The 12,095-nt window shown below is 42.5% G+C and overlaps 1 protein-coding gene across 2 annotated transcripts in view; it reads left to right on the plus strand.

The window, feature by feature from the left end:
- The first annotated feature begins 2,922 nt into the window (after nucleotides 1-2,922).
- The window catches only part of zfpm1 (zinc finger protein, FOG family member 1), a 104,510-nt gene continuing 95,337 nt past the window's right edge, over nucleotides 2,923-12,095 (plus strand). For both annotated transcript variants that reach the window (XM_083973738.1, XM_083973739.1), the window contains exon 1: nucleotides 2,923-3,530. In XM_083973738.1, the coding sequence (XP_083829864.1) occupies nucleotides 3,491-3,530 (40 nt within the window). In that variant the 5' untranslated portion in view covers nucleotides 2,923-3,490. The remainder of the gene's footprint in view (nucleotides 3,531-12,095) is intronic.

A 12,095-nucleotide genomic window follows, 5' to 3' on the forward strand; every position in this document is an offset into this window, starting at 1 on the left:
AAAAACATCATGTTCCATCAAGCAGAACAAACACAGTGAGCTCTATGAACCTGGCACAAGGCCATGGTGTGGTAAAATAGTCAACATCCCTCTGCTACATGGTGAATTCACCCCACGATGATGCTGCAGTTCACTTAACTGCAGCAGAACAGTAGCTTGAGCAAGGAGCAATAAATATCAGCAGAAATTTTCATCTGTCACAGAAGGTAAAACACATGTGCAACTATTAACATGAATGATTGCTCAATTCTATTACATACCTAAGTCCCATCATGTACAGAAGTAGGTCCTGGAACTGCCTCAGTCAAATGGAAAGCAGCTATCTATAATTAATGTCATTAATTACACCCCTACTTTTCCTGCTGAGACAAGTCAAATTATCTTCCGAGAAAAAACGAGTCCACTCCAGTGAGAATCTGATGGCTGATATGAAAGATACAAAATACTTGAAGGTCCCGTGCTGTATAAAGGTAGATTTCCATTATCTTTTTTTATTATAATGCAGGTCTAGATTTTTGGCTTTAGGTGGAAAGTATCAAGGCCTCAGTCCACAATGAAATGCACACAAAACGCCATTAGGACTTCTGTAACTTTGTGATGTCACAACAAATCAGTCACTACCCCCAAATCGTATTTCAAGCCCCGCCCACCTGGACCCAGCATGCCACTATGCAGTATTTCTTTGAATGTTAACCTGAGATCTGCACTATTTCTGTTGGATTAAACAGACAGCCAGAGCCTCCTTGCTTCTAATTGGCTGCTGTTGTTACCAGAGCTCCAGAGAGAGTGGCAGTGAAGCGGTAACATACACCCTCTATAGATGTGCCCCTGATCTTGTAACATATTAAGAGTAACTGTAACAGTTGCAGGTATTCGGTCATAACAAAACCAAGTTATCGAGGGAATAACATCTGACCAGTTAAAAAGGAGAGAGATTATATCACCTTTTATTCTGTAGGAATATGTGTACCAAATTTAATAACTATACATACATACATGAGGGTAAGCAGTGAGCTACTGTTCCTGTGTTGTTTTGTATATGTTGCACAATACAACTAAAATCCATGAAATCAATCATATCCTAAAAGACACATGTGCTGTCAGTCCAACCAGTCTGTCATCATGACTTGACTTGACTAAAAAAGACATTAATGCATGATTAAAATCTTCAACTGACCCCAGGTGAAACAGTCTGGAATTTGGATTATTAACTAAAACTTACAGTAAGCCACACAAATCCCTGATAATTACCCACTGCTGAACAAAAGGTGAAGAACTAGATTCAGAGTCAATTTACTGTGTTTTTCACTGTAGCATCTAAGTGGGGGCATACTGTACCACAACACAAGAACGGCCACACATGATGCTCACAAGTAAACAAGGTACCTTCAGGTGAGGTTGAAACACAAAGGGATCACAAATTTAAGAAAACCTATCAAAATGAGAGCAGAACTACAACGAATACAACTACTTCCATATAAGAACTCACTGATTGGTTTGATGAGTATGAGGAAGAGACATACTATACAGTGCTGCAACTCTTTAACAAGGGCATGCTGGGTTTTCACACTACATGCATGGCAGGAAAGCCCAACCTGCTGTTCAGGTTACAAGAAGCTAAGGTTTGTAAAGTTTAAAACCTTTGCTTCTTAAGGTAAATCTCTCCTGAATCTTGGTCCTGCCAACATGACTGATTTCCATACTCCTGCTTTGTTGAGCTCCTCAGGTCATCAAAGCATGTGATGTGTTTTGTCACACTTACCTCAATGCCTCTCTGGGAGCTGCTCACATGATTTGAAACATGGCCACTAGGTGGCACCAGTGAATTTAGCTGGTTACAAGCCAAATACAACTCCTCTCTCTGGTCATGTAGAAGCTAGTAGCATAGGCTATTTGGAAAATAATGTGTAATACCCCAGGGTTGCTGGTTCGATTCCCGAAGTGGAATGAAAGGAGTAAGATCAACTGAATAACAATTCACTGTCTTGGTGGTTAATTACTTTATAATTAAATGTTCAGTAGTTTACTGCTTTTTTTTTTAGGTGATGAAAAATGTATAAACACGAGGCCAGTTTAAGACCATCTTGTGAATTTTAGAAATTAAGGACCAATCTACCCTCAACACATGCATCAAAAACTAATACTGCTATTGTTCTTTGCAATGCAGTAACTTTAATCTGAGTCATCCATACAGGAAACCAAAGCAGCCTGTCATCAGCCCAAAAGGAAATCCCATCTAATCTCATGTCTGTATCACTGTTAAACAAGAATTCAAGTATAGTACAATGAAATCACCTGCAATACCACGTATTACTGAGGCTTTTCAATAGCATGTCAAGTTAATCTGGGAGTGACACACAGCTCAGGTAATTAGGCTACATGAGAGTAATATTTCCCACGTGAAGAATTTAAGAATTTTATTATTATTAATGCTTCTCATGAGTCTACAACAAATAAAATATTTAGAAGAACAGTTTTTCACAAAGCATCACTCTTACAATCTTTAAATTGACATAATCTGACATGTCAATGGTTTTTCATAATATATATATATATATATATATATATATATATATATATATATATATATATATATATATATATATATATATATATATATATATATATATAATTAAGGGATAAATAAAATCTGAATATTCAATTTGATTTCCCAGAGCTCTAGCCTATTTTCCCCCATATAATTCTTATATAATAATCATGGGGGTGAAATATGAAGTAGGCCTATGTACTTTTTTATTTTATTTTGGCATGTTTTTAAAAAAAATGCTTGCTTTACGAGGGTAGGTGTGAACCAATAGGAGACGAGTCCGGTGTGCTACGTCAGACGTAAGAGGCGCGTCTGCACCTAGTAAGCGAAGTTGAGTGTAGCGCTGGAGCTCCATTGAAAGTGGCTGAGGCTCCCCGGTTCAGAGACAGTGCAGGCGGCCGAGGGGGCGGACCGACCGGCGAGAGGAAACTTGACAGAAAACAATAGCAGTCACTCGCTGACCTCCACAGAGCTGCTATTATCTATGACTGTTGATATCTGTGAGGACAGTCAGACAGACAGACACTGCTCGCTAACCGACACGGTAGCGGCTGCGGCGGAGGGACACCCGGACAAGGAATAACGATAGCAGGAAAAACGGAGAGAAAAGTGAGGTGAAGGCACGTTTGGGAAGGAGGAGGAGGAGAAGAAGCAGCAGAAGAAGAAGAGGAGAAGGCTGACAGTGACAAGTGAGCGGACTCAGCCACAGGTAGACACACACACACACGCGCTAGCTGTCGTGGCAGAAGAATCAAAGTGCAGGCGGGTCATGCGGATTTCTCCGGTCGCTGATCGGAGCGCCGCGTCGAAGCAGTAAAAGGTGGGGTGAGAAGAAGAGAAGAGAAAGAAGAGAAGACAAGAGAAGAGAGGAGAAGAGCCAGACCGTCTCCGCCGCTCCGTCAGTCCGTCCCAGCGGCTCCTGACCAGAGGGGAAGAGCCACCATGTCCCGGAGAAAGCAGAGCAAACCCCGGCAGATAAAACGTAAGGATGAAACAAGTTGACTGTCTTCTCTGTGTTGTTGTGTGTTGTTACGTGTTGTTGTGAGCGTGGAGCCTGTGTGCAGTGCCACGCGCACTCACAGCAGAAGCCGCACGTTGTGAGCGGCGCCTCTGTTGAACGTGCGTTCACCGTTAAGTTAATAAGTAGTATGAAACCAAACAGTAGCTTTACGACGCCGCTTTTATGTTTAAACATAAAAAGTGTCTCAAACACAGCGCGAGACCTGCGCGCGGGAGCCTGCTTTGTTGCGCACTTGATAATAATCCTCCAATTGAATCTCAAAGTTGAATAAATTTCACATGCAGGGTTTTTTTCGGAAGAAACACCGACGTAGCTTCGGTCTGCACTTCTTTTCTTTTCTTTTTTTCTTATTAAATGATTCAAGTGTCACTCTGGCAACCTCGCTATCTGGACTGTACAGGAATATAAAAAAAAGTTTTCATTTAGCCCATTACCCTGCAAAGAATGCTTTTGTCCATTGGCAGCTAAAACTGTAGCCGTGGCTTCCTGTTTAATTCTGTTGTGGAAACGTCAGTGTTCTCTGAAAAAGCCGATGTGAACAGAGATAAAGCAGCGATCCGATGTGAGCTCAGATAAAGATTAAAATTGGATCCTTTTTATTTGTTTTCTGTCTGAGCCAGCGCCGAGGCCGCCGTTGCATTTTTCCCTCTGGCTTTTCACTTCTCTTTTCCAGAGATGGGGCGTCAGATAGGCCGCCTGCTGATCTCTTCTGCTGATAGCTGCTTACAATTGGATCTTTTTTTTCATCTATCCTTTTAACTCAATAATGCATCTTAGGAGCCGCTTGACAGGCCTTTTTCTTGGTCTGGCGCTTGGCTGGTCTCCGTGCTTGACGAGTTGTTCCTGTTTATAAAACGTGTGAAGGCTTATCGCTGCTGACTGATGTTCAAAGTTTATGTAAATGCATATTAATGATGTTGTGATTAACCCATGCCGGTGCTTTTTTAAAAAGCCCGCTTCACACTGAACTGATGAAGAGTCTCAGTCTACATTTAATGTAATTATGCATGAGATTAGAGATAAAGTTTTAAAAAGTGTGAATGTAGGCCTGTGTGGAGGCCACAGCTGGAATGGAAACCATGACATCAGCTGAATAGTTTGTTTGGTAAGTTATCACATTGAGCAAATAATTATATCTTGTCATCGGTGATTGTGTCATTGTGTTCCCAGAAAACCAGCGTCTAAAGCAGCATTTGGAAGTCTGGGCTCTGTGGTATCACATTACTTAAATATAATCATATATCATGTAAGGTTGATGCTTGAGTTGACATTTCTAACTAAATAACCTGATTTAGTAGCTGCCCCTGATGACAGCAGGTGTGTTTTCTCTTTGGCTTTCACATCTAGAGGTTTTCAAAAAGATAAACAGAGACAGAATTACCTTCACACACAAGTTGTTTAATGCATACAGCGAATGCAAGAGATCACCTTTTTTCTCATGGCATAACACGCCTGTGTTTGTATAATGTGTAGGTCAGGGAGAAAGGAACATCATATCATGTCATTATGTTGCAGTGTGAAACATTTTTTTAAGTAAAGCGTTTTTTGTTGCAAAAGAAAGAAAGGAAAAGGAGATAAGAAAAAATCATTTAAAAATCCCAACAAAATAATTTAAAATCTTATCATAATTAAGGATGGCTTAGATAAAGCTATGAGAGGTGCAAAGTTTTTTTTTGTCTGTGTGTGTGTGTATAACAGTAATTCACTGAATTGGTCAAAATTAAAAATAAAAGTTGCGGTTTATTCTCTGGTTCATATATGATGGTGTTTCTTTCTACCTCTCAAAAACTCCAGCAGAGTGGGAGATCTGTTCCCGGTGCCTGGCTGCAGTATCTGCGTGCTGGCTGGTGGCTCAGTAGATTTGAGTGTGAATATCCATCGTTCAGTTTTTTATATTGTTGTTTGAGCCGTATATGACCTGTGGTATCCAGAGCTGTGCAGCAGTCTGCTCCCATGTCTGGGGAACTGACACTAACGTTAGCTCCAGAAGCTAAAGTGCAAAACAGTCAACAGTGTCATTAGGGTGTGTCAGGCCATTATCAAACATTGTCAGACATGAGTTAGTTTAGGTTATGTCATAAAACATCACACACACACAGACACACACACAACCATTTAGTTGATACTAATAATTAAACAGTGGCCTAATTCTACGTTTAACATCTTAAGTTTTCTATAGAAATTAAACCGACTTTATTGAGATGTTGATTTTAACGGACTGAGCAGTTTGGTTTGTTATGTGTGATAATACTCGGTACAACTTTATCTTGTCTCAAACTACATAAACCACAACTACACACCTGCTGTCATTGAGCTACTTACCTCAAGTTTGTCAGTCCTGCTGCAAACTATCTAATCAGTAGTAATAATGAACCTGGACTAACAAATTTGACACTTTTTAGTTGGACTCTTCAGGTTATGGTATGGTTTTGATACTCTGCTATTCAAAGCTCATGTTAGCTGCTCACTTCCCTGGCACAGCTGATCTGACTGGTCCATGTTGGGCGATCAGGCCTATCTGCCGGCTTGTCATTCAGGATTTCTCTCGATGAAAATCTCTAGGGTGCTACTGCAAGTAGCCTATATACATATGGTTTGTCACTTCCTGTTTTTTCATATCTGTTTCCATAGAGTGGCCTATCAGCTGTGAACTCCCAGTAGGCACCTACAGTAAAGCCAGCAGCGAGGCCTGGAGATGTATTCCAGACCCTGAGGCTGATAAATCCAGACTAGACTTAGTGCGTGTGTGTGAGAGTGTGTGTGTGTGTGTGTACATGTGTGCGTCTCAGGGGTGTCATGGCCGTCTTTATCAGTGCTTCTGGTCCACCATGCTTCCCTGTACACCAGGTCCCGGCTGCTGTTGAGGCCAGCCAGGCTCTCAGCCCCGTGACTCTCTTGTGATTTGGCAGACATTTTGATAGGAAAGAGTGAGAGTGATAAGGACGTTGTTTGGCTGGGGGTGTATGGAGGTTCAGCAGAGGGAGGGGGGCTAGTGGTGCCACCACTACTACCACTACTACTATTATTACCACTAATGCACTGTGTCCACCATGTTTTTAGCTTGCTGAAACTAATATTGGAGCCGAGAGACGGTTTCAGTCGAGATCCACTGTTTTATCCACGTCAACATGTTGTGAGCATATATAGTTACTGCACAAAGTTCCCCAAATGATACATATTTACAACTATGACGAGAAGATGAAGTGGAACGATGGTCCAACTGGTCACTAAAAGAGAAAGTAAACTACAGGAACAGTAATCAGATAAACCATAGAGAAAGTCTTTTCTCTATGGTTGATGTCAGCACATAACAGTGACATTAGGTGGATGTGCATCTCTAGTCTCTGTCTGGAGAACCATGTGTCATTCACACACACACATCATTTAAAAACATGACCATGATTATCGACCCTCTCCGTCACAGTCAGTCACAACTCTGGATTTAAAAGCATTGGACTGATGTTGAGTATTGATTAAATATTGAACTTGAAGTTGCTGATTTGATCAGTTGTTGACTAGACGGTGGTTGCTCCTCCTCCCTCACTAAATGAACGGACCTGAAGCAGCTCATTAAACATATGTAATAAAGCCTGTGGGCTTAGGTTTACACTGTATGACCACACTACTTATTCAGGTTGATATTCACAGCTCAAGATTTAATGGAAAACATTCAATAATGTTGTTTTGTTTTAAAGGAGGATCATAGAAGGAGGATCGTGCTGTTTTTCCCATTCAGAAAAAAACTGATCAGGAATCATCAATGGAATAATTGAAAAAGAATCTGACAGTTAAGAGTATTAATTGATTCTGATCATTTTCTATGACAAAATGACCACACAGAGCAGAATTCTGATGTCACAACAGTACACCTCTAACTTCCTGCTGGAGAAAGAGTCACGTGATGAAGCCAAAGTCGAGTGATGGATGTTTGTGTGTGGTGGTAATTAGTCCTTTCCTTCTTTGTGGTGTGTGTGTGTGTGGAGCTAAATTAGTAAATTTAGTCCGTGTTGGTGTGTCTGTAAATTTGGTTGTGTAACAGCGAAAGCCTCGCTCTGAACAAAGGCCTGAAATGGAGTGGACACCTGTGGTGACAAGTCAGGCGTAATCTGAATCTTTTAGCGGTTTTGACATGAAAATCAATTTGATGTTGCATTTGAATATGTGCCACCTAAAACAGTCTGAAACAGAGGCTGTGTTTTTTTCTGTCATTTTTTTTTATTTGCATACTTGGCACGTCCATGCACAGGTTCTGGGTTAGAGTCCATGAGGTTACAAACGGACTGGAAACTGTGTTGATTGAAGGCTCGACCCACTCTTTGTTTGTTTGTTGTTGTTGAACCAGTGTAAGGAAGTAGTACTTTGAATTCACCACCACAGATGGAAAAAAAAACTGAAATTCCTTTTCTGCAGAAGTAGGGTGTTATGGGTAACCACTTGTAGACGAGCTGACATGCAGCGCTGACATTTTAATAAGGCGTTGTATGAAGCTGGGCGTCACACAAATGGATGGTTTGAAGAAGAAGAAGTGTGAGAATCTGTGAGAATAAAAGTAAGGGCTCCAGACGAAGCATCGGCCTCAGACTCATTATCACCAGCTCAAGGAGGAGCTTGTGAATAAGACGCATGTTAGTTCTCATCTGGATTTCTGAGAAAGTGGCAGCTGGTGATAGAGGGAAGGCTACAGGTGCTTCCCTCAACAACCTCCATTAGGTAAACATATGATAAGGACCGCCCGTTTACCAAAACCTGTCTCTGTTAAATGCCAGACGTCAACGCGCGGCGCACTGTAATCCTCCTGATTCACTCTACCATCGTTACACAGCTTCACTCACGCCTCAGCCTGGACCACTCACACTCATTTCTTGTACACACTGCAAAAACTCAAAATCTTACCGTGAATATTTGTCCTATTTTTAGTCAAAATGTCTCATTTATGGTCAAAACTAATCTCATTATACTTAAAATAAGACTCATCACATAAAAAGTAGCTTGTTTTTAGACACTTTTTTATGTCTTTCAAGCATATTTTCACTTTAAATAAGTAGAATCTGATAGTGGAACAAGTTTTTCTTTCCTTTTTTCTACTTATTTCAAGTGGAAATTAGTTTGAAACAAATGAAAATAATCTAAAAACAAGTTAATTTTTAGGTGATGAGTCTTATTTTAAGTGGAAAGACGTTAGTTTTGACTAGAAATGAGACATTTTGACAAGAAATAAGACAAATATTCTTGGAAAGATTTTTTGCAGTGCAGTAGCAAAGGTGTTGGTGTTGGTCCAAACCGACGTCATGAAAGATGAAAAATCTATACACATTATGCCCCCCCCCCCTCTCCCCCTCTGTGCTGTAGGTGGGTGGTGTTATCCCGGATTCTCTGATGCCAAAATAACTTTTGTTAGAGCCACGAGAAAAGCAACAGTTGACAACAGCAACAACAACAACAACCCCAACACACACACACTCTCTCTCTTTCTCACACAACAACAACAACAACAACAACAGTGGATTAAGTCCAGGCTTTCTGGAGGCCCATAGCAGTGGAGGAGAAGGGGTGTTTGTGTAGCTGATAGATATTTGTCTGTGTCTCTTTGTGCGTCATCCTCCCCAACGGTTGGTGATCTCTCGGCCTGATAAGGCTCCTCTCCTTGATTGGGAGATAGAGGCAGGCAGGCAGGCAGCCCACTGAGGCTGGATCCCTGGGCTTATATTTTGGCGGTTGAGATGGGAGACGTGATAAAACTTGGCGGCGATCGCTCCTGCTGATAGCGCAGAAAGCAAAAGAGGAGGGGGAGGGGGGGGGACTGACTGAGTGAGTGAGAGAGGGGAAGCTGGGCAGATGGAAGGAGAGATGGAGGATGGAGGGCACATTGTAATTACATCTGGCAGTTGCATGCCATTTCGCCAGCATTGTCATGTTGTTGTTGGTGGTTTTGTTTGTGATTGGCTGGGGGTGGATCTCTAGATAATTAAAAGAAGAGAAAAGGCAGAGGGAGAGCAGGAAAATGTGCTGTGATAAGAGGGAGGAGAAGAGGAGGAGTGGAGGTAGATAGTAGGAAGGAGAGAAGATAGAGAAAGAGTGAAAAAAGTGTGTGGAATACAGAGCTGGTAGATGAATGTGTTGTGGTGTGTTTTTAATGGCAGCCCAGCGAGCTCTGCTGCTCCCCCTCCCCTCTGTCAGAGATGTTGGGGCTGATAAGGAGGCCTGCTGATGGTAGATAGATAACACCTTGCAGATCCACACTGCTGATTGGCTGTGTGTGTGTGTGTGTGTGTGTGTGTGTGTGTGTGTGTGTGAGTGTGAGAAAGCTTGCTTCCTATGACATCAGCGCTGGGGCTCAGAGGTCAGCATGAATAATACGCTGCCTCCCACAGCTTAAAGCCAACCAGGACGCCTGCACAGGCCAGACAAGGAAGTCACCACACCAACCTCATCCTCCTTTTCTTCTACATCTTGTCTTTTCTCCCTCTCTCTCTCTCTTACAAAACAGTGGTTTAACTTCTTTAAAGCTTACAGAGGAGGTGTTTTTTTTTTTTTCTTTTTTTTTTTTAGATTCTTCACGTCGAGATAGGTTTCGGCGTATTTGCGAGTGTGTTGCAGCTGTGAAAGGAATGTGTTGCTGTGTTGTTTTTTTATCAGATGTCTGACCAGGCTCGGGTCACGTGATTGTTATATGGACCTCGCAGTTGAGAGATTAATTCATTCTTTGTGAGCCAAAGTGAAATAAAACACACAAGCATGTCTAAATTCCAAGGACCCACACACACACACACACACACACACACACAAACACACACACACCCAGAAGACTCACACAGTGCCTTGGTGGCTTTCCCTTGTTTTTTTTCTCTCCTTCTTTGTTCTGCTTTTAGCTTGATGTGAACTTTCGATAAGCCGCGGGGCCTGATCTCCGGTGCAGATAGAGATCGCCAAGTGTGATTAGAGTTGTTATCAGGCTGGAGCAGGCCGGAGCTGAGGCTCCACTGCAATAACAACAGGCCCAGGCAGGAGCAGCCGGGGTTCGGACCCTGGCAATCAGTTCCAGTCCTAATGGGATTAATGTTGTTGTATAATTAGATGATAGGTGTGAATGCATTTCTTTTCTCCCTCAATCTTTTTCTCACTCATTCAGGCCCCTCCTCCTCCTCCTTCTCCTCCTTCTCCTCCTTTCCTCCCCCCTCCCCATCTCTCCTCTCTCTCCTCCCTAACAAGCATTGTCATTGATTAATTTAATTAAAATTAATACCACGTATTACTCATTCCAGATTCTGTGTAAGATAGCGCAGACATGTTGCGAAATTTTTGGTGTTCATCGATGACTATCTCCAGGGTGATTTTTTATAATTTTTTTTTTATATTCTGTTAAAGGCGTGAAACTTGAAGCTCGTACTGTAAGTGGGAGGAGAAGAAAAAGAGGAAAGTAGCAGCATCAGCAGAATGACTTGCACAGAGTTGATTCCACTGACAGATATTAAACTGGCTAGATGGTGACTGATTAGGTATCGGACGCGCAACGATTCTCATGCTCGCTATCAGATAGCTTGACGTGAGAGCTGCATATGACTGCAATCAGTCATACCCACATATGCATGATGCAAATACTGAATCTACACGGGGTCACAGTCAATAATGTGCAGGTCACGTCACCACCGGCTTATTATTGAACTAGACTTCTTGAGTTCTTTCGCAATTGGCTGCATAAAAGGTGTTAGCGTCTTTACGTTAGTGTGTGTGTTTGCACACGAAGAGTGTGTGTGTGTGTAATGTGTGTACATGCACAGTCAGATAGACCAAAGGGGGAAGCTGGCAGGGTTACAGAGGAAACACTATTTGTGTTCAGTGTGTGGATGAGTTATTACCCTTTCCTGCTATTTACCCAGGGGACAGCCTCGTGGTGAATTATGCTTCCCCAACTCAGCACTGTTGTAAACGGTTTCACCCTTGACCTTGGCGCCGGCGGCTTCACAGATGAGGGAGGAGAGAAAACATTACCTCCACCAACAGTAGCATAATCTACGTCCAAGCAGCTTCGCTCTAGCAATAATTACCACTCTGCCATCTCTTCCCAGGGAGCTTTGTGAGGGCTTAACTCACGGCTGACGCGTTCTCTATTAGAGGCGGCGGCCCTTTAACCTGAGTAACCAAAAAAAGTCACATGCTCTCTCCTCCAGCCGCACTGTCCAGCTGTATTAGGTTTGCAGATGTGCACGATGATCAGCGCAGAAGGGTTTTCCTCAAAACTCATCAGCGATGTTCAGTCGATTTCAGAAACAAATGATGACAAGAGGAAGAAATGGAGGCCGGGTGCTGAGGTGTTGAGGCTAAAACAGCTGTGTGTGTGCCATTGTGGAAGTTGTGTGTACTGTATGTGACTGTGGGCCACGTGGCTCTGATCTCTGGTCAGTGTGTGTGTGTAGGATAGAGACAGCCAGTGTTATGACAAGGCCCCCCAGCGGCATTGATAAGACAGACCATTTACTCCTACTGTGCTGAGCGCTCTGTTGCACGGTGTTAAGGCAACCTGGACAA

Source organism: Trachurus trachurus, assembly GCF_905171665.1.
Source record: "Trachurus trachurus genome assembly, chromosome: 6".
Classification (NCBI taxonomy): domain Eukaryota; kingdom Metazoa; phylum Chordata; class Actinopteri; order Carangiformes; family Carangidae; genus Trachurus; species Trachurus trachurus.